This window comes from Oncorhynchus masou, chromosome 25, assembly GCF_036934945.1.
Source record: "Oncorhynchus masou masou isolate Uvic2021 chromosome 25, UVic_Omas_1.1, whole genome shotgun sequence".
In the NCBI taxonomy this organism is placed as follows: Eukaryota; Metazoa; Chordata; class Actinopteri; order Salmoniformes; family Salmonidae; genus Oncorhynchus; species Oncorhynchus masou.
Window position 1 is genome coordinate 7,988,873 of NC_088236.1, and position 25,073 is coordinate 8,013,945.

Below are 25,073 nucleotides of genomic sequence, written 5' to 3' on the forward strand. Positions count from 1 at the left end.
GAGGGAGGAGTAGAGAAGAAGAGAGGTGAGGAAGAGTGGAGCAGAGGAAGGGAGGAAGGAAGAAGGGAGAGGGAGGAGGAGAGAAGAAGAGAGGTGAGGAAGAGTGGAGCAGAGGAAGGGAGGAAGGAAGAAGGGGAGAGGGAGGAGGAGAGAAGAAGAGAGGTGAGGAAGAGTGGAGCAGAGGAAGGGAGGAAGGAAGAAGGGGAGAGGGAGGAGGAGAGAAGAAGAGAGGTGAGGAAGAGTGGAGCAGAGGAAGGGAGGAAGGAAGAAGGGGAGAGGGAGGAGGAGAGAAGAAGAGAGGTGAGGAAGAGTGGAGCAGAGGAAGGGAAGAAGGCAGAAGGGGAGAGGGAGGAGAAGAATAGATTAAGGTTGCCTTCCTAAACAGGGTTGATGGGGTCAAGGAAATGTTCAATTCAATCACTTCCTCAATAAAAAATGTGCCATTGTTTAATATACGATTTTATTATATATGATTTTGGGGTGCTCAAGATAATTATTGTGGACCCCCCAGATAGGATCCTAGAATTCTTCAACCTTGAGGTCCCAGATAACATTCTTGGACTTTCTGGATCAGAATTTTGGTCAATTTGATGTAGGTGAACGGATGATCTCTGCGTGTCTGGTTCCCACCATGAAGCATGGAGGAGGAGGTGTGACGATGTGGGGGTGCTTTGCTGGTGATTTATTTAGAATTCAAGGCAGCTTAACCAGCATGGCTACCACAGCGTTCTGCAGCGATACGCCATCCCATCTGGTTTGCTCTTAGTGGGACAATCATTTATTTTTCAGGACAATGACCCAATACACCTCCAGGCTGTGTAAGGGCTATTTGACCAAGAAGGAGAGTGATGGAGTGCTGCATCAGATGACCTAGCCTCCACAATCACCCAACCTCATCCCAATAGAGATAGTTTGGGATGAGTTGGAAAGCAAAGGGAAGGAAAAGCAGCCAACAAGGGCTCAGCATATGTATGAACTCCTTCAAGACTGTTGGAAAAGCATTCCAGGTGAAGCTGGTTGAGAGACTGCCAAGAGTGTGCAAAGCTGTCATCAAGGCAAAGGGTGACTACTTGGAAGAATCAAAACATTTGTTCAACACTTTTTTGGTTACTACATGATTCCATAATGTGTTATTTCATAGTTTTGATGTCTTCACTATTGTTCTACAATGTAGAAAATACATAGTAAAAAAAAATAAAAAAAATACTCATGAATGAGTAGGTGTGTCCAAATTTTTGACTGGTACTGTAGATTTAAGGTTACTATCCTCCTTGCCTTTCCTTTATATTGGAGTGTGTAAGAACCCGGTACTAGTTGACATGGCAGAGTTAAGGTTATGTACATACTAGTTTGTTATGTTTAGGGTTAATACCTTTCCTCTCTATGGGGGCGTGTAAGAACCTTGGTACTAGTTGACATGGCAGAGTTAAGGTTATGTACATACTAGTTTGTTATGTTTAGGGTTAATACCTTTCCTCTCTATGGGGCGTGTAAGAACCTTGGTACTAGTTGACATGGCAGAGTTAAGGTTATGTACATACTAGTTTGTTATGTTTAGGGTTAATACCTTTCCTCTCTATGGGGGCGTGTAAGAACCTTGGTACTAGTTGACATGGCAGAGTTAAGGTTATGTACATACTAGTTTGTTATGTTTAGGGTTAATACCTTTCCTCTCTATGGGGGCGTGTAAGAACCTTGGTACTAGTTGACATGGCAGAGTTAAGGTTATGTACATACTAGTTTGTTATGTTTAGGGTTAATACCTCTCCTCTCTATGGGGGCGTGTATGAACCCAGTACTAGTTGACATGGCAGAGTTAAGGTTATGTACATACTAGTTTGTTATGTTTAGGGTTAATACCTTTCCTCTCTATGGGGGCGTGTATGAACCCGGTACTAGTTGACATGGCAGAGTTAAGGTTATGTACATACTAGTTTGTTATGTTTAGGGTTAATACCTTTCCTCTCTATGGGGGCGTGTATGAACCCGGTACTAGTTGACATGGCAGAGTTAAGGTTATGTACATACTAGTTTGTTATGTTTAGGGTTAATACCTTTCCTCTCTATGGGGGCGTGTATGAACCCGGTACTAGTTGACATGGCAGAGTTAAGGTTATGTACATACTAGTTTGTTATGTTTAGGGTTAATACCTCTCCTCTCTATGGGGGCGTGTATGAACCCAGTACTAGTTGACATGGCAGAGTTAAGGTTATGTACATACTAGTTTGTTATGTTTAGGGTTAATACCTTTCCTCTCTATGGGGGCGTGTATGAACCCGGTACTAGTTGACATGGCAGAGTTAAGGTTATGTACATAATAGTTTGTTATGTTTAGGGTTAATACCTTTCCTCTCTATGGGGGCGTGTATGAACCCGGTACTAGTTGACATGGCAGAGTTAAGGTTATGTACATACTAGTTTGTTATGTTTAGGGTTAATACCTCTCCTCTCTATGGGGGCGTGTATGAACCCAGTACTAGTTGACATGGCAGAGTTAAGGTTATGTACATACTAGTTTGTTATGTTTAGGGTTAATACCTCTCCTCTCTATGGGGGCGTGTATGAACCCAGTACTAGTTGACATGGCAGAGTTAAGGTTATGTACATACTAGTTTGTTATGTTTAGGGTTAATACCTTTCCTCTCTATGGGGGCGTGTATGAACCCAGTACTAGTTGACATGGCAGAGTTAAGGTTATGTACATACTAGTTTGTTATGTTTAGGGTTAATACCTTTCCTCTCTATGGGGGCGTGTATGAACCCGGTACTAGTTGACATGGCAGAGTTAAGGTTATGTACATACTAGTTTGTTATGTTTAGGGTTAATACCTTTCCTCTCTATGGGGGCGTGTATGAACCCGGTACTAGTTGACATGGCAGAGTTAAGGTTATGTACATACTAGTTTGTTATGTTTAGGGTTAATACCTTTCCTCTCTATGGGGGCGTGTATGAACCCGGTACTAGTTGACATGGCAGAGTTAAGGTTATGTACATACTAGTTTGTTATGTTTAGGGTTAATACCTTTCCTCTCTATGGGGGCGTGTATGAACCCGGTACTAGTTGACATGGCAGAGTTAAGGTTATGTACATACTAGTTTGTTATGTTTAGGGTTAATACCTTTCCTCTCTATGGGGGCGTGTATGAACCCGGTACTCTCGTTGACGTGGTAGATCTTCTTGTCAAACTGCAGCGTGGGTTCGTCTTCGGTGTCGTTGATGTTGACGCTGGCGCGGGTCACCTGACCCAGGAGGGCGTAGACGGGCATGCTCAGCTCCACCTGGAAACTCTCCACACCTTCAAACACCTTGTCATCCTGGATCACTATGGTACACACCTTGGTGTCCTCCCGCTCATCAAACTGGACCTGGAGAGAGAGAGAGAGAGCGCGTGAGAGAGAGAGAGAGAGAGAGCGAGAGAGCGAGAGAGAGAGAGAGAGAAGAGACACATTTTGTGGCCATTTCTTCTAAACACAGGATATACATGAAATGTCTAATTGTCTCATTTATCCTGTAAAACATGTTGTGTTTTTATATTGTATGATATCGCCCAGTACTTTTAATAAAACAGTGCCAAGGTGACGATGCCAGTGTAGTGTTGCCCGTACCTGTCCAGCGTACTCCACGTAGTCCTGCTGCCCGGGACGAGAGCCCACGCTGGAGGTGGAGGTGGCGGTGCCCTGTTCCGTACGACACAGCACGATGGCGTACTGGTTCAGGTTGCCCGTCCTCTTCACTGTGACTGACACCGTGCCAGCCTTCTCACTCACATTGTAGCTGTGAGGGAACAGAGGGCCTCAGTCACCTAAACATACCGTTTTTTGAGAGATACAGTAGATACAGACTTTGTGGCCAGTGAGAGCAGAGAATTGTGTAAAACAGCGACCAGATCCAGGAAACCCATTCATTTTTTACTTAACGAGGCAAGTCAATTAAGAATAAATTCTGATTTTCAATGACGGTCTAAGAACAGTGGGTTAACTGCCTTCGTCAAGGGGGCAGAACGACAGATTTTTGACCGTGGCAGCTCGGGGATTCGATCATGCAACCTTCACGGTTACTAGTCCAACGCTCTAACCACTAGGTTACCCTGCCGCCGTTAGATGAATGGATGTCTTAAACATACACACGTTTTGAATTAGCTCAGGAAGAGTCTGAAGCTTCTTCCTGTCACATGGTCAAGAAAATCTCTGGGCCAATACTTGTGACAGAAAATATGCACTGTGAAGAACAGCCTTGTTTCTCTCACCTCCTGTACTGGAAGCTGATGAGGGACCACTGGATATGGAACAGGTTATCAGAGACAACGTTGGGCTTGCTGTCCTTCACCAGGAACTTAAAGTTGTCCACGGTCTCTGTCACGCTCTCCTCGTGGAGCACGTAGCGGATCAAGCCCAGGTTAACGTCAGCTGGAGGGCAGGGATCGACATTAGCACATTGTTAGGATGACGTTAGAACAATATCACTTGCAATTAAAAGGCACACGTTTTTAAGACAGAAATCACTGAATAAGAAGAAAATAATCAGATAGAATGTTTAGTTTGGTCACTCTGGTGAGTAGATGCTTGCACACCAGGCACGTGCACAGATAGGAGTCAACCTGTGCCAAACACATGCCCCTCTGCCCTCCCACTCACCAAGTGCCCTTTTGGGTGATGGTCAAGTTTATTATAGTAAACTAAAACTGAAACAGGCTGTGGTCAATAGTTGTGTGGTTGTGGTCAATAATTGTGTGGTTGTGGTCAGTAGTTATGTGTTTGTGGTCAGTAATTAAAAACTAAAACTATACTGAAACTATTATATTTGACACAAACAAATATTATTCATATTTTAAAAATAACATCATATATAAATCATGTTCAGTTTTAATACATTTTTTTTTCAAGCTTTTTTCTCTAATGGGGTTTTCAAGCTTCTGAATCTAGCAGTTAAACGTTGCCAGGAAACGGCGAATTTTCAGATAGATAGTGAAAGTGATGCTCGGCCTATCCAGTCTTTCTAGACAGATGGGTTGCCTCCCACAATGTACCACTGTTCCACAGCATATACACGTCCAGCTGGGACAGAGAGTTGGAACAGGAAACACCGCCTTGTCCGGTGACAGTACCGCCTTGTCCACTTGCTGCCCTAGTGCAAACATCCCCGACAGACACAATGTAGTAGCTAGCTAGCGAGATGGAGAACGCAGAGGTTATTTTGCTAGTTTGAATCATCTATTACTAAATCCACGGCAAAGGGTTAGTTAGTCTAATCTCTAAGTAATCTCCACATACTAAAATATTCACACAAGCCACCAGCCACCCAGCCATATATCTTGAGTTAGAAAAATGTGAATATTATCTTAAGTTATTATTTTAAGAGCATTAAAGATAAATCACAATTAGTAGATAACTAGCTAACTAGCAGATGTACATTAACCATCAACGATCAGCTGACAGCTCACCCTCTGTTCCTGATGTCGATCATGTCTTCAGGAGGCAGTGTAACTAGCTGGTTTACAGTTTGTGACGAGTGTGTCGCAGATATAAATAGGCCAATGCAGAAAACAATGAAAGTGTGTTGCTACAGAGACAGTTGTTATGTTATGACTTTCGAGATATAAATTATGAGTCGTTCGTTGTTTTAAGGGGGGCCTTTTTCAAGTTTGAGCTCCTGCCCAATGAAAATGTTGTGCACTGCCCTGTCGCACACACACAGACAACCCCCCCCCACCACCACCACATACATACATACAAACACACACCATACCTTGTGTGAAGGAGGTGATAGGAGCCCCAGGTTTCAGTTTGCTCTCCAGGTAGCCGTGTTTAGGCTCTGCAGTGACCTCATAGACCAGCTGACCATCATCGGTGTCTGGGTCCATGGTCAACAGCTCCTTCTTACTGATCAGGTTGGTGGCCTGCAACATCAATCAATCAATCAGACAGTCAGGCAATCAATCAATCAGTTACAGTGTAGAAATAAAAATCAGTCAGTCAAACAATCAGATATAGTATAGAAATAAAAATCAGTCTGTCAATCAATCAGTTATACTATAGAAATACAAATCAGTCTGTCAATCAATCAATCAGTTGCAGTGTAGAAATAAAAATCAGTCAGTCAAACAATGAGTTATAGTCTAGAAATAAACATCAGTCAGTCAATCAATCAGTTACAGTATAGAAATAAACATAAGTCTGTCAATCAATCAAATGTATTGTCCAGTAGGGGTATACTACAATCTACTTAAGGTTTTCTAAAGTTAGCCAGCTTCAGTTAGCCAGCTTCAGTTAGCCAGCTTCACATTCCAGCTCAGTCTTCATCCATACTACGATGGTGGATATTGCTCATCTGCCTGCTGCTAACTCTAGCAGCCATGCAGGCTTGTAATTGGGCGGGCACTTTGCACATGGCTAGTAGAATGCCAAAGTCTTCGTTGAGACAACGCTGAAACATCAATTCATGGGCGAATCAGTGCCGCATTTTCAATTGTGCCGAAATCAAAATGAAATCATGCAAATAGTAATCATGCAAATAGGCTTTTAGAAGTGCAGTCTTTATTTTATCACTTATCATTAATTCCATCTTTGGTGAGCTTATCAATCCACGAGCACCTTTTGTCCCACTCGTGTCGATAAAATGTTTTTTTTTTTGTAAGTCATACAAAAGTTTTATTGTGCGTGAAGTTTCAAAAAGTTCTACAGCTGCACCATGGTAACCGCTCGCAATCTGACCGGAAGGCGCTGCAGAGGGTAGTGCGTACAGCCCACACATCACTGGGGGACAAGCTTCCTGACATCCAGGAGCTATATATTAGGCGGTATCAGAAAATGGTCAAATACTCCAGTCACCCAAGTCATAGACTGTTCTCAAAATGGTCAAATACTCCAGTCACCCAAGTCATAGACTGTTCTCAAAATGGTCAAATACTCCAGTCACCCAAGTCATAGACTGTTCTCAAAATGGTCAAATACTCCAGTCACCCAAGTCATAGACTGTTCTCAAAATGGTCAAATACTCCAGTCACCCAAGTCATAGACTGTTCTCAAAATGGTCAAATACTCCAGTCACCCAAGTCATAGACTGTTCTCAAAATGGTCAAATACTCCAGTCACCCAAGTCATAGACTGTTCTCAAAATGGTCAAATACTCCAGTCACCCAAGTCATAGACTGTTCTCAAAATGGTCAAATACTCCAGTCACCCAAGTCATAGACTGTTCTCAAAATGGTCAAATACTCCAGTCACCCAAGTCATAGACTGTTCTCAAAATGGTCAAATACTCCAGTCACCCAAGTCATAGACTGTTCTCAAAATGGTCAAATACTCCAGTCACCCAAGTCATAGACTGTTCTCAAAATGGTCAAATACTCCAGTCACCCAAGTCATAGACTGTTCTCAAAATGGTCAAATACTCCAGTCACCCAAGTCATAGACTGTTCTCAAAATGGTCAAATACTCCAGTCACCCAAGTCATAGACTGTTCTCAAAATGGTCAAATACTCCAGTCACCCAAGTCATAGACTGTTCTCAAAATGGTCAAATACTCCAGTCACCCAAGTCATAGACTGTTCTCAAAATGGTCAAATACTCCAGTCACCCAAGTCATAGACTGTTCTCAAAATGGTCAAATACTCCAGTCACCCAAGTCATAGACTGTTCTCAAAATGGTCAAATACTCCAGTCACCCAAGTCATAGACTGTTCTCAAAATGGTCAAATACTCCAGTCACCCAAGTCATAGACTGTTCTCAAAATGGTCAAATACTCCAGTCACCCAAGTCATAGACTGTTCTCAAAATGGTCAAATACTCCAGTCACCCAAGTCATAGACTGTTCTCAAAATGGTCAAATACTCCAGTCACCCAAGTCATAGACTGTTCTCAAAATGGTCAAATACTCCAGTCACCCAAGTCATAGACTGTTCTCAAAATGGTCAAATACTCCAGTCACCCAAGTCATAGACTGTTCTCAAAATGGTCAAATACTCCAGTCACCCAAGTCATAGACTGTTCTCAAAATGGTCAAATACTCCAGTCACCCAAGTCATAGACTGTTCTCAAAATGGTCAAATACTCCAGTCACCCAAGTCATAGACTGTTCTCAAAATGGTCAAATACTCCAGTCACCCAAGTCATAGACTGTTCTCAAAATGGTCAAATACTCCAGTCACCCAAGTCATAGACTGTTCTCAAAATGGTCAAATACTCCAGTCACCCAAGTCATAGACTGTTCTCAAAATGGTCAAATACTCCAGTCACCCAAGTCATAGACTGTTCTCAAAATGGTCAAATACTCCAGTCACCCAAGTCATAGACTGTTCTCAAAATGGTCAAATACTCCAGTCACCCAAGTCATAGACTGTTCTCAAAATGGTCAAATACTCCAGTCACCCAAGTCATAGACTGTTCTCAAAATGGTCAAATACTCCAGTCACCCAAGTCATAGACTGTTCTCAAAATGGTCAAATACTCCAGTCACCCAAGTCATAGACTGTTCTCAAAATGGTCAAATACTCCAGTCACCCAAGTCATAGACTGTTCTCAAAATGGTCAAATACTCCAGTCACCCAAGTCATAGACTGTTCTCAAAATGGTCAAATACTCCAGTCACCCAAGTCATAGACTGTTCTCAAAATGGTCAAATACTCCAGTCACCCAAGTCATAGACTGTTCTCAAAATGGTCAAATACTCCAGTCACCCAAGTCATAGACTGTTCTCAAAATGGTCAAATACTCCAGTCACCCAAGTCATAGACTGTTCTCAAAATGGTCAAATACTCCAGTCACCCAAGTCATAGACTGTTCTCAAAATGGTCAAATACTCCAGTCACCCAAGTCATAGACTGTTCTCAAAATGGTCAAATACTCCAGTCACCCAAGTCATAGACTGTTCTCAAAATGGTCAAATACTCCAGTCACCCAAGTCATAGACTGTTCTCTCTGCTGCCGCACCGCAAGCGGTAACCGGAGCGCCAAGTCTGGGACCAAAAGGCTCTTAGCAGCTTCGAACCCCAAGCCATAAGACTGCTGAACAGTTAAACTAATCAAATGTCCACCCTGACTATCTACATTGAACCCCCCCCCAGCTACTCGCTGTTTATAATTGCTGCATTGTCACTATACAAATGACCTCGATTAACCTGAACCCGCGCACATTGACTCGGTACCGGTACCCTGTATATAGCCTCGTTATTGTTATGTACATTTTTTGTGTTATGTTTTGATTCATTCATTTTATTTTATTTTACTTTTATTTATTTAATAAATATTTTATTAACTATATATCTTGAACTGCATTGTTGGTTAAGAACCCTTTTCACTGTAAGGTCTACCTGTTGTATTCAGCGCATGTGCGAAATTATTATTTTAACTTTACAATTTTTTTTACGTACAAAAACATTTGATTTGATTAATAAAATATGCTGTTAGTCCCTTAGTCCCCCTTCCTCAACTGAAGGGGAAGACGCAATCTTTGTGAGAGGGAGGGTGTCTGATGTCACTGGTCTTCAACTCGGATCTCAGACACTTCATTCAGGAAGTCCCGGAGCAGGTTCGTTCTGAAAGAAGTCATTGCCATATAAATGTACCTGGCTAAAAAGGTTTGAACCACATTCGTGGTACCGGTTATCCCGAGTTGAACTCAGAGTTGACCAAAGTTAACTCGCAAACTCCTCAAATCACATACGTAGTATAGTGCTCCGGGAAAATCAGTATGAGAAACGGGGTTTAATTAAACTGCACCTGTAACTCCATCTAACACCAGCAGGGGGCGCGAGCGTAACACAAACGGAACGCAGATAGGCCGAGCCATGCATTTATATTATGTTAACATAGGTGGATCTACCCTGGCTATGAAATTATATTCAATTTAGTACATTCTATATTTATTTAACTGCATTGTTGGTTAAGGGCTTGTAAGTAAGCATTTCACGGTAAGGTTTACACCTGTTGTATTCGGCGCATGTGACAAATACAATTTGATTTGCTTTATATTTTGTTTCCTATAATTACAATGTATTTTGTTATTGTAGACACCCACAATGACAGAAAATAGTGAAACCGGGTGACTAGCCTGGGCCCTGGTCAAAAGTAGTGCACTCCAAAGGTGACAAGCCTGTTTTACCTTGTTGTCCGTGTACTCCTCACGATGTGGTATGGTATGGTGTGGTATGACATTATATGGTATGATATGCTGCATATCAAGCTTCAAGCTGCATACTGGACCCTATTCCAACTAAACTACTGAAAGAGCTGCTTCCTGTGCTTGGCCCTCCTATGTTGAACATAATAAACGGCTCTCTATCCACGGGATGTGTACCAAACTCACTAAAAGTGGCAGTAACAAAGACTCGCTTGAAAAAGCCAAACCTTGACCCAGAAAATATAAAAAACTATCGGTCTATATCTAATCTTCCATTCCTCTCAAAAAAAATTAAAACGCTATTGCACAGCAAGTTACTGCCTTCCTGAAGACAAACAATGTATACGAAATGCTTCAGTCTGGTTTTAGACCCCATCATATCACTGAGACTGCACCTGTGAAGGTGGTAAATGACCTTTTAATGGCGTCAGACCGAGACTCTGCATCTGTTCTTGTGCTCCTAGACCTTAGTGCTGTTTTTGATACCATCAATCACCACATTCTTTTGGAGAGATTGGAAACCCAAATTGGTCTACACGGACAAGATCTGGCCTGGTTTAGATCTTATTTGTCCGAAAGACATCAGTTTGTCTCTGTGAATGGTTTGTCCTCTTACAAATCAACTGTAAATGTCGGTGTTCCTCAAGGTTCCGTTTTAGGACCACTATTGTTTTCACTATATATTTTACCTCTTGGGGATGTCATTCGAAAACATAATGTTAACTTTCACTGCTATGCGGATGACACACAGCTGTGCATTTCAATGAAACATGGTGAAGCCCCAAAATTGCCCTCACTAGAAGCCTGTGTTTCAGACATAAAGAAGTGGTTGGCTGCAAACTTTCTACTTTTAAACTCAGATAAAACAGAGATGCTTGTTCTAGGTCCCAAGAAACAAAGAGATCTTCTGTTGAATCTGACAATTAATCTTGATGAATGTACAGTCGTCTCAAATAAAACTGTGAAGGACCTCGGCGTTACTCTGGACCCTAATCTCTCTTTTGACTATCAAGACTGTTTCAAGTACAGCTTTTTTCCATTTACGTAACATTGCAAAAATCAGAAACTTTCTGTCCAAAAATGATGCAGAAAAATTAATCCATGCTTTTGTTACTTCTAGGTTAGACTACTGCAATGCTTAACCTTCCGGCTACCCGGATAAAGCACTAAATAAACTTCAGTTATTGCTAAACACGGCTGCTAGAATCCTGCCTATCCTGACTTATATGGTATGGCATGGTATTATATGGTATGGTATTATATGGTATGGTATTATATGGTATGGTATTATATGGTATGGTATTATATGGTATGGTATTATATGGTATGGTATTATATGGTATGGTATTATATGGTATAGTATTATATGGTATGGTATTATATGGTATGGTATTATATGGTATGGTATAATATGTTATGGTATAATATGATATGTTATGGTTTTATATGGTATGGTATCATATGGTATGGTATTATATGGTATTGTATGGTATGGTATTATATGGTATGGTATTATATGGTATGGTATAATATGGTATGGTATTATATGGTATGGTATTATATGGTATGGTATTATATGGTATGGTATAATATGGTATGGTATAATATGATATGGTATGGTTTTATATGGTATGGTATCATATGGTATGGTATTATATGGTATTGTATGGTATGGTATTATATGGTATGGTATTATATGGTATGGTATTATATGGTATGGTATTATATGGTATGGTATTATATGGTAGGGTATGGTATTATACGGTATGGTATTATATGGTATTATATGGTATGGTATTATATGGTATGGTATTATATGGTATGGTATGGTATTATATGGTATGGTATTATATGGTATGGTATGGCATTATATGACATGGTATTATATGGCATGGTATTATATGGTATGGTATTATATGGTATGGTATTATATGGTATGGCATTATATGACATGGTATTATATGGCATGGTATTATATGGTATGGTATTATATGGTATGGTATTATATGGTATGGTATTATATGGTATGGTATTATATGGTATGGTATGGCATTATATGACATGGTATTATATGGCATGGTATTATATGGTATGGTATTATATGGTATGGTATTATATGGTATGGTATTATACGGCATGGTATTATATGGCATGGTATTATATGGTATGGTATTATATGGTATGGTATTATATGGTATGGTATTATATGGCATGGTATTATATGGTATGGTATTATATGGTATGGTATTATATGGTATGGTATAATATGGTATGGTATTATATGGTATGGTATTATATGGTATGGTATTATATGGTATGGTATAATATGGTATGGTATTATATGGTATGGTATTATATGGTATGGTATTATATGGTATGGTATTATATGGTATGGTAATATATGGTATAGTATTATATGGTATGGTATTATATGGTATTGTATGGTATGGTATTGCATTATATGGTATGGTATGGTATTGTATGGTATTATATGGTATGGTATTGTATTATATGGTATGGTATTATATGGTATGATATTATATGGTATGGTATGGTATTATATGGTATGGTATGGTATGGTATGGTATTGTATGGTATTGTATTATATGGTATGGTATTATATGGTATGATATTATATGGTATTGTATGGTATGGTATTATATGGTATGATATTATATGGTATGGTATTATATGGTATGGTATGGTATTATATGGTATGGTATGGTATGGTATGGTATTGTATGGTATGGTATTATATGGTATGATATTATATGGTATGGTATTATATGGCATGGTATTATATGGTATGGTAGTATATGGTATGGTATGGTAGTATATGGTATGGTATGGTATTATATGGTATGGTATTATATGGTATTGTATGGTATTATATGGTATGTTTTGGTATTATATGGTATGGTATTATATGGTATGGTATTATATGGTATGTTTTGGTATTATATGGTATGGTATTATATGGTATTGTATGGTATGGTATGGTATTATATGGTATGGTATTATATGGTATGGTATTATATGGTATGGTATTATATGGTATGGTATTTTATGGTATGGTATTATATGGTATGGTATTATATGGTATGGTATTGTATGGTATGGTATTGTATGGTATGGTATTGCATTATATGGTATGGTATTGTATTGTATGGTATGGTATTATATGGTATGGTATTGTATTATATGGTATGGTATGGTATTATATGGTATGGTATTATATGGTATTGTATGGTATGGTAATATATGGTATGATATTATATGGTATGGTATGGTATTATATGGTATGGTATGGTATTGTATGGTATGGTATTATATGGTATGATATTATATGGTATGGTATGGTATTATATGGTATGGTATTATATGGTATGGTATGGTATGGTATTATATGGTATGGTATTATATGTTTTTGTATGGTATTATATGGTATGTTTTGGTATTATATGGAATGGTATTATATGGTATGGTATTATATGGTATGTTTTGGTATTATATGGTATGGTATTATATGGTATTGTATGGTATGGTATTATATGTCATGGTATCGTCTCAAATAAAACTTTGAAGGACCTCGGCGTTACTCTGGACCCTGATCTCTCTTTTGACTATCAAGACTGTTTCAAGTACAGCTTTTTTCCATTTTCCGTAACATTGCAAAAATCAGAAACGTTCTGTCCAAAAATGATGCAGAAAAATTAATCCATGCTTTTATTACTTCTAGGTTAGACTACTGCAATGCTTAACCTTCCGGCTACCCGGATAAAGCACTAAATAAAATTCAGTTATTGCTAAACACGGCTGCTAGAATCCTGCCTATCCTGACTTATATGGTATGGCATGGTATTATATGGTATGGTATTATATGGTATGGTATTATATGGTATGGTATTATATGGTATGGTATTATATGGTATGGTATTATATGGCATGGTATTATCTGGTATGGTATTATATGGTATGGTATTATATGGTATGGTATTATATGGTATGGTATTATATTGTATGGTATGGTATTATATGGTATGGTATTATCTGGTATGGTATTATATGGTATGGTATTATATGGTATGGTATTGGTATTATATGGAATGGTATTATATGGTATGGTATTATCTGGTATGGTATTGTATGGTATGGTATTATATGGTATGGTATTATATGGTATGGTATTATATGGTATGGTATTGGTATTATATGGAATGGTATTATATGGTATGGTATTATATGGTATGGTATTATATGGTATGGTATTATATGGTATGGTATTATATGGTATGGTAGTATATGGTATGGTATTATATGGTATGGTATTATATTGTATGGTATGGTATTATATGGTATGGTATTATCTGGTATGGTATTGGTATTATATGGTATGGTATTATATGGTATGGTATTGGTATTATATGGAATGGTATTATATGGTATGGTATTATATGGTATGGTATTATATGGTATGGTATTATATGGTATGGTAGTATATGGTATGGTATTATATGGTATGGTATTATATTGTATGGTATGGTATTATATGGTATGATATTATCTGGTATGGTATTGTATGGTATGGTATTATATGGTATGGTATTATATGGTATGGTAATATATGGTATGCTATTATATGGTATGGTATTATATGGTATGGTATTATATGGTATGGTATTATATGGTATGGTATTGGTATTATATGGAATGGTATTATATGGTATGGTATTATATGGTATGGTAGTATATGGTATGGTATTATATGGTATGGTATTATATTGTATGGTATGGTATTATATGGTATGGTATTATCTGGTATGGTATGGTATTATATGGTATGGTATTATATGGTATGGTATTATATGGTATGGTATTATATGGTATGGTATTATATGGTATGGTATTATATGGTATGGTATTATATTGTATGGTATGGTATTATATGGTATGGTATTATATGGTATGGTATGGTATGGTTTTATATGGTATGGTATTATATGGTATGGTATTATATGGTATGGTATTATATGGTATGGTAGTATATGGTACGGTATTATATGGTATGGTAATATATGGTATGGTATTATATGTTATGGTATTATATGGTATGGTATGGTATTATATGGTATGGTATTATATGGTATGGTATTATCTGGTATGGTATTATATTGTATGGTATGGTATTATATGGTATGGTATTATATGGTATGGTATGGTATGGTTTTATATGGTATGGTATTATATGGTATGGTATGGTATTATATGGTATGGTATTATATGGTATGGTATTATATGGTATGGTATGGTATTATATGGTATGGTATTATATGGTATGGTAGTATATGGTACGGTATTATATGGTATGGTATTATATTGTATGGTATGGTATTATATGGTATGGTATTATATGGTATGGTATTATATGGTATGGTATTATATGGTATGGTATTATCTGGTATGGTATTATATGTTATGGTATGGTATTATATGGTATGGTATTATATGGTATGGTAGTATATGGTACGGTATTATCTGGTATGGTATTATATTGTATGGTATGGTATTATATGGTATGGTATTATATGGTATGGTATGGTATGGTTTTATATGGTATGGTATTATATGGTATGGTATGGTATTATATGGTATGGTATTATCTGGTATGGTATTATATTGTATGGTATGGTATTATATGGTATGGTATTATATGGTATGGTATGGTATGGTTTTATATGGTATGGTATTATATGGTATGGTATTATATGGTATGGTATTATATGGTATGGTAGTATATGGTACGGTATTATATGGTATGGTATTATATGTTATGGTATTATATGGTATGGTATTATCTGGTATGGTATTATATTGTATGGTATGGTATTATATGGTATGGTATTATATGGTATGGTATGGTATGGTTTTATATGGTATGGTATTATATGGTATGGTATGGTATTATATGGTATGGTATTATATGGTATGGTATTATATGGTATGGTATTATCTGGTATGGTATTATATTGTATGGTATGGTATTATATGGTATGGTATTATATGGTATGGTATGGTATGGTTTTATATGGTATGGTATTATATGGTATGGTATGGTATTATATGGTATGGTATTATATGGTATGGTATTATATGGTATGGTACTATATGGTATGGTATTATATGGTATGGTATGGTATTATATGGTATGGTATTATATGGTATGGTAATATATGGTATGGTAGTATATGGTATGGTATTATATGGTATGGTATTATATTGTATGGTATGGTATTATATGGTATGGTATTATATTGTATGGTATGGTATTATATGGTATGGTATTATCTGGTATGGTATTGGTATTATATGGTATGGTATTATATGGTATGGTATTGGTATTATATGGAATGGTATTATATGGTATGGTATTATATGGTATGGTATTATCTGGTATGGTATTATATTGTATGGTATGGTATTATATGGTATGGTATTATATGGTATGGTATGGTATGGTTTTATATGGTATGGTATTATATGGTATGGTATGGTATTATATGGTATGGTATTATATGGTATGGTATTATATGGTATGGTATGGTATTGTATGGTATTGTATTATATGGTATGGTGTTATATGGTATGGTAATATACGGTATGGTATTATATGGCATGGTATTATGTGCTATGGTATTATATGGTATGGTATTATATGGTATGGTATAATATGGTATGGTATTATATGGTATGGTATTATATGGTGTGGTATGGTATTATATGGTATGGTATTATATGGTATGGTATTATATGGTATGGTATTATATGGTATGGTATTATATGGTATGGTATTATATGGTATGGTATTATATGGTATGGGTTGGTATTACATGGTATGGTATTATATGGTATGGTATTATATGGTATGTTATTATATGGTATGGTATTATATGGTATGGTATTATATGGTATGGTATTATATGGTATGTTTTGGTATTATATGGTATGGTATTATATGGTATTGTATGGTATGGTATGGTATTATATGGTATGGTATTATATGGTATGGTATTATATGGTATGGTATTATATGGTATGGTATTTTATGGTATGGTATTATATGGTATGGTATTATATGGTATGGTATTGTATGGTATGGTATTGTATGGTATGGTATTGCATTATATGGTATGGTATTGTATTGTATGGTATGGTATGGTATTATATGGTATGGTATTGTATTATATGGTATGGTATGGTATTATATGGTATGGTATTATATGGTATTGTATGGTATGGTAATATATGGTATGATATTATATGGTATGGTATGGTATTATATGGTATGGTATGGTATTGTATGGTATGGTATTATATGGTATGATATTATATGGTATGGTATGGTATTATATGGTATGGTATTATATGGTATGGTATGGTATTATATGGTATGGTATTATATGTTTTTGTATGGTATTATATGGTATGTTTTGGTATTATATGGAATGGTATTATATGGTATGGTATTATATGGTATGTTTTGGTATTATATGGTATGGTATTATATGGTATTGTATGGTATGGTTTGGTATTATATGGTATGGTATTATATGGTATTGTATGGTATGGTATTATATGTCATGGTATCGTCTCAAATAAAACTTTGAAGGACCTCGGCGTTACTCTGGACCCTGATCTCTCTTTTGACTATCAAGACTGTTTCAAGTACAGCTTTTTTCCATTTTCCGTAACATTGCAAAAATCAGAAACGTTCTGTCCAAAAATGATGCAGAAAAATTAATCCATGCTTTTATTACTTCTAGGTTAGACTACTGCAATGCTTAACCTTCCGGCTACCCGGATAAAGCACTAAATAAAATTCAGTTATTGCTAAACACGGCTGCTAGAATCCTGCCTATCCTGACTTATATGGTATGGCATGGTATTATATGGTATGGTATTATATGGTATGGTATTATATGGTATGGTATTATATGGTATGGTATGGTATTTCCACTGGATGTCAGAAGGTGAATTCACCAATTTGTAAGTCGCTCTGGATAAGAGCGTCTGCTAAATGACTTAAATGTAAATGTATTATATGGTATGGTATTATATGGTATGGTATGGTATGGTTTTATATGGTATGGTATTATATGGTATGGTATTATATGGTATGGTATGGTATGGTTTTATATGGTATGGTATTATATGGTATGGTATGGTATTATATGGTATGGTATTATCTGGTATGGTATTATATTGTATGGTATGGTATTATATGGTATGGTATTATATGGTATGGTATGGTATGGTTTTATATGGTATGGTATTATATGGTATGGTATTATATGGTATGGTATTATATGGTATGGTAGTATATGGTACGGTATTATATGGTATGGTAATATATGGTATGGTATTATATGTTATGGTATTATATGGTATGGTATGGTATTATATGGTATGGTATTATATGGTATGGTATTATATTGTATGGTATGGTATTATATGGTATGGTATTATATTGTATGGTATGGTATTATATGGTATGGTATTGTATGGTATTGTATTATATGGTATGGTGTTATATGGTATGGTAATATATGGTATGGTATTATATGGCATGGTATTATATGGTATGGTTTTATATGGTATGGTATGGTATGGTTTTATATGGTATGGTATTATATGGTATGGTATTATATGGTATGGTATTATATGGTATGGTAGTATATGGTACGGTATTATATGGTATGGTAATATATGGTATGGTATTATATGTTATGGTATTATATGGTATGGTATTATATGGCATGGTATTATATGGTATGGTATGGTATTATATGGTATGGTACGGTAGTGGTATGGTATATGGTATGGTATTATATGGCATGGCATTATATGGTATGGTATTATATGGTATGGTATTATATGGTATGGTATGGTATGGTTTTATATGGTATGGTATTATATGGTATGGTATTATATGGTATGGTATTATATGGTATGGTATGGTATGGTTTTATATGGTATGGTATTATATGGTATGGTATGGTATTATATGGTATGGTATTATCTGGTATGGTATTATATTGTATGGTATGGTATTATATGGTATGGTATTATATGGTATGGTATGGTATGGTTTTATATGGTATGGTATTATATGGTATGGTATTATATGGTATGGTATTATATGGTATGGTAGTATATGGTACGGTATTATATGGTATGGTAATATATGGTATGGTATTATATGTTATGGTATTATATGGTATGGTATGGTATTATATGGTATGGTATTATATGGTATGGTATTATATGGTATGGTATGGTATGGTTTTATATGGTATGGTATTATATGGTATGGTATTATATGGTATGGTATTATATGGTATGGTATGGTATGGTTTTATATGGTATGGTATTATATGGTATGGTATGGTATTATATGGTATGGTATTATCTGGTATGGTATTATATTGTATGGTATGGTATTATATGGTATGGTATTATATGGTATGGTATGGTATGGTTTTATATGGTATGGTATTATATGGTATGGTATTATATGGTATGGTATTATATGGTATGGTAGTATATGGTACGGTATTATATGGTATGGTAATATATGGTATGGTATTATATGTTATGGTATTATATGGTATGGTATGGTATTATATGGTATGGTACGGTAGTGGTATGGTATATGGTATGGTAAGGTGTTATATGGTATGGTATTATATGGTATTATATGGTATGGTATTATATTGTATGGTATTATATGGTATGGTATTATATTGTATGGTATGGTATTATATGGTATGGTATTATATTGTATGGTATGGTATTATATGGTATGGTATTGTATGGTATTGTATTATATGGTATGGTGTTATATGGTATGGTAATATATGGTATGGTATTATATGGTATGGTATTATGTGCTATGGTATTATATGGTATGGTATTATATGGTATGGTATAATATGGTATGGTATTATATGGCATGGTATTATATGGTATGGTATGGTATTATATGGTATGGTACGGTAGTGGTATGGTATATGGTATGGTATTATATGGCATGGCATTATATGGTATGGTATTATATGGTATGGTATGGTTTTATATGGTATGGTATTATATGGTATGGTATTATATGGTATGGTAATATATGGTATGGTATTATATGGCATGGTATTATATGGTATGGTATGGTATTATATGGTATGGTACGGTAGTGGTATGGTATATGGTATGGTATTATATGGCATGGCATTATATGGTATGGTATTATATGGTATGGTATGGTTTTATATGGTATGGTATTATATGGTATGGTATTATATGGTATGGTATTATATGGTATGGTATGGTATGGTTTTATATGGTATGGTATTATATGGTATGGTATGGTATTATATGGTATGGTATTATCTGGTCTGGTATTATATTGTATGGTATGGTATTATATGGTATGGTATTGTATGGTATGGTATGGTATGGTATGGTAGTATATGGTACGGTATTATATGGTATGGTAATATATGGTATGGTATTATATGTTATGGTATTATATGGTATGGTATGGTATTATATGGTATGGTAGTATATGGTACGGTATTATATGGTATGGTAATATATGGTATGGTATTATATGTTATGGTATTATATGGTATGGTATGGTATTATATGGTATGGTATTATATGGTATGGTATTATATTGTATGGTATGGTATTATATGGTATGGTATTATATTGTATGGTATGGTATTATATGGTATGGTATTGTATGGTATTGTATTATATGGTATGGTGTTATATGGTATGGTAATATATGGTATGGTATTATATGGCATGGTATTATGTGCTATGGTATTATATGGTATGGTATTATATGGTATGGTATAATATGGTATGGTATTATATGGTATGGTATTATATGGTGTGGTATGGTATTATATGGTATGGTATTATATGGTATGGTATTATATGGTATGGTATTATATGGTATGGTATTATATGGTATGGGTTGGTATTACATGGTATGGTATAATATGGTATGGTATTATATGGTATGTTATTATATGGTATGGTATTATATGGTATGGTATTATATGGTATGGTATTATATGGTATGGTATTATATGGTATGGTATGGTATTATATGGTATGGTACGGTAGTGGTATGGTATATGGTATGGTAAGGTGTTATATGGTATGGTATTATATGGTATTATATGGTATGGTATTATATTGTATGGTATTATATGGTATGGTATTATGTGGTATGGTATTATATGGTATGGTAATATATGGTATGGTATTATATGGCATGGTATTATATGGTATGGTATGGTATTATATGGTATGGTACGGTAGTGGTATGGTATATGGTATGGTATTATATGGCATGGCATTATATGGTATGGTATTATATGGTATGGTATTATATGGTATTGTATTATATGGTATGGTATTATATGGTATGGTAATATATGGTATGGTATTATATGGCATGGTATTATATGGTATGGTATGGTATTATATGGTATGGTACGGTAGTGGTATGGTATATGGTATGGTATTATATGGCATGGCATTATATGGTATGGTATTATATGGTATGGTATTATACTGTATGGTATTATGTGGTATGGTATTATATGGTATGGCATGGTATTATATGGTATGGTATTATATGGTATGGCATGGTATTATATGGTATGGTATTATATGGTATGGTATTATACTGTATGGTATTATGTGGTATGGTATTATATGGTATGGTATGGTATTATATGGTATGGTATTATATTGTATGGTATTATATGGTATGGTATGGTATGGTATTATATGGTATGGTATTATATGGTATGGTATTATATGGTATGGTATAATATGGTATGGTATAATATGATATGGTATTATATGGTATAGTATTATATGGTATGGTATTATATGGTATTGTATGGTATGGTATTGCATTATATGGTATGGTATGGTATTGTATGGTATTATATGGTATGGTATTGTATTATATGGTATGGTATTATATGGTATGGTATTATATGGTATGGTATTATATGGTATGGTATTATATGGCATGGTATTATATGGTATGGTATTATATGGTATGGTATTATATGGTATGGTATAATATGGTATGGTATTATATGGTATGGTATTATATGGTATGGTATTATATGGTATAGTATTATATGGTATGGTATTATATGGTATTGTATGGTATGGTATTGCATTATATGGTATGGTATGGTATTGTATGGTATTATATGGTATGGTATTGTATTATATGGTATGGTATTATATGGTATGATATTATATGGTATGGTATGGTATTATATGGTATGGTATGGTATGGTATGGTATGGTATTGTATGGTATTGTATTATATGGTATGGTATTATATGGTATGATATTATATGGTATTGTATGGTATGGTATTATATGGTATGATATTATATGGTATGGTATTATATGGTATGGTATGGTATTATATGGTATGGTATGGTATGGTATGGTATTGTATGGTATGGTATTATATGGTATGATATTATATGGTATGGTATTATATGGCATGGTATTATATGGTATGGTAGTATATGGTATGGTATGGTAGTATATGGTATGGTATGGTATTATATGGTATGGTATTATATGGTATTGTATGGTATGGTCATATATGGTATGATATTATATGGTATGGTATGGTATTATATGGTATGGTATGGTATTGTATGGTATGGTATTATATGGTATGATATTATATGGTATGGTATGGTATTATATGGTATGGTATTATATGGTATGGTATGGTATGGTATTATATGGTATGGTATTATATGTTATTGTATGGTATTATATGGTATGTTTTGGTATTATATGGTATGGTATTATATGGAATGGTATTATATGGTATGGTATTATATGGTATGTTTTGGTATTATATGGTATGGTATTATATGGTATGTTTTGGTATTATATGGTATGGTATTATATGGTATTGTATGGTATGGTATTATATGTCATGGTATCGTCTCAAATAAAACTTTGAAGGACCTCGGCGTTACTCTGGACCCTGATCTCTCTTTTGACTATCAAGACTGTTTCAAGTACAGCTTTTTTCCATTTTCCGTAACATTGCAAAAATCAGAAACGTTCTGTCCAAAAATGATGCAGAAAAATTAATCCATGCTTTTATTACTTCTAGGTTAGACTACTGCAATGCTTAACCTTCCGGCTATCCTGCCTATCCTGACTTATATGGTATGGCATGGTATTATATGGTATGGTATTATATGGTATGGTATTATATGGTATGGTATTATATGGTATGGTATTATATGGTATGGTATTATATGGTATGGTAGTATATGGTATGGTATTATATGGTATGGTATTATATTGTATGGTATGGTATTATATGGTATGGTATTATCTGGTATGGTATTGGTATTATATGGTATGGTATTATATGGTATGGTATTGGTATTATATGGAATGGTATTATATGGTATGGTATTATATGGTATGGTATTATATGGTATGGTATTATATGGTATGGTAGTATATGGTATGGTATTATATGGTATGGTATTATATTGTATGGTATGGTATTATATGGTATGGTATTATCTGGTATGGTATTGTATGGTATGGTATTATATGGTATGGTATTATATGGTATGGTAGTATATGGTATGGTATTATATGGTATGGTATTATATTGTATGGTATGGTATTATATGGTATGGTAATATATGGTATGCTATTATATGGTATGGTATTATATGGTATGGTATTATATGGTATGGTATTATATGGTATGGTATTATATGGTATGGTATGGTATTATATGGTATGGTATTATCTGGTATGGTATTGTATGGTATGGTATTATATGGTATGGTATTATATGGTATGGTAATATATGGTATGGTATTATATGGTATGGTATTATATGGTATGGTATGGTATTATATGGTATGGTATTATATGGTATGGTATTATATGGTATGGTATGGTATTATATGGTATGGTATTATATGGTATGGTATTATATGGAATGGTATTATATGGTATGGTATTATATGGTATGGTATGGTATTATATGGTATGGTATTATATGGTATGGTATTATATGGTATGGCATTATATGGTATGGTATTATATGGTATGGTATTATATGGTATGGTATGGTATTATATGGTATGGTATTATATGGTATGGTATTATATGGTATGGTATGGTATTATATGGTATGGTATTATATGGTATGGTATTATATGGAATGGTATTATATGGTATGGTATTATATGGTATGGTATTATATGTTATGGTATTATATGGTATGGTATGGTATTATATGGTATGGTATTATATGGTATGGTATTATATGGTATGGTATGGTATTATATGGTATGGTATTATATGGTATGGTATTATATGGAATGGTATTATATGGTATGGTATTATATGGTATGGTAATATATGGTATGGTATTATATGGTATGGTATTATACTGTATGGTATTATATTGTATGGTATTATATGGTATGGTATTATATGGTATGGTATTATATGTTATGGTATTATATGGTATGGTATGGTATTATATGGTATGGTATTATATGGTATGGCATGGTATTATATGGTATGGTATTATATGGTATGGTATTATATGGTATGGTATTATACTGTATGGTATTATGTGGTATGGTATTATATGGTATGGTATTATACTGTATGGTATTATGTGGTATGGTATTATATGGTATGGTATTATATTGTATGGTATTATATGGTATGGTATTATATGGTATGGTATTATATGGTATGGTATTATATGGTATGGTATTATATGGTATGGTATTATATGGTATGGTATAATATGGTATGGTATTATATGGTATGGTATTATATTGTA

The 25,073-nt window shown here is 34.9% G+C and overlaps 1 protein-coding gene across 1 annotated transcript in view; it reads right to left on the minus strand.

The window, feature by feature from the left end:
- The window catches only part of LOC135513727 (extracellular matrix organizing protein FRAS1-like), a 400,333-nt gene that overhangs the window by 27,889 nt on the left and 347,371 nt on the right, over nucleotides 1-25,073 (minus strand). The window contains exons 54-57 of the mRNA XM_064936617.1: nucleotides 5,749-5,899; nucleotides 4,250-4,409; nucleotides 3,609-3,777; nucleotides 3,122-3,368 (exon numbers count right to left, since the gene is read on the minus strand). Of these exons, the coding sequence (XP_064792689.1) occupies nucleotides 3,122-3,368; nucleotides 3,609-3,777; nucleotides 4,250-4,409; nucleotides 5,749-5,899 (727 nt within the window). The remainder of the gene's footprint in view (nucleotides 1-3,121; nucleotides 3,369-3,608; nucleotides 3,778-4,249; nucleotides 4,410-5,748; nucleotides 5,900-25,073) is intronic.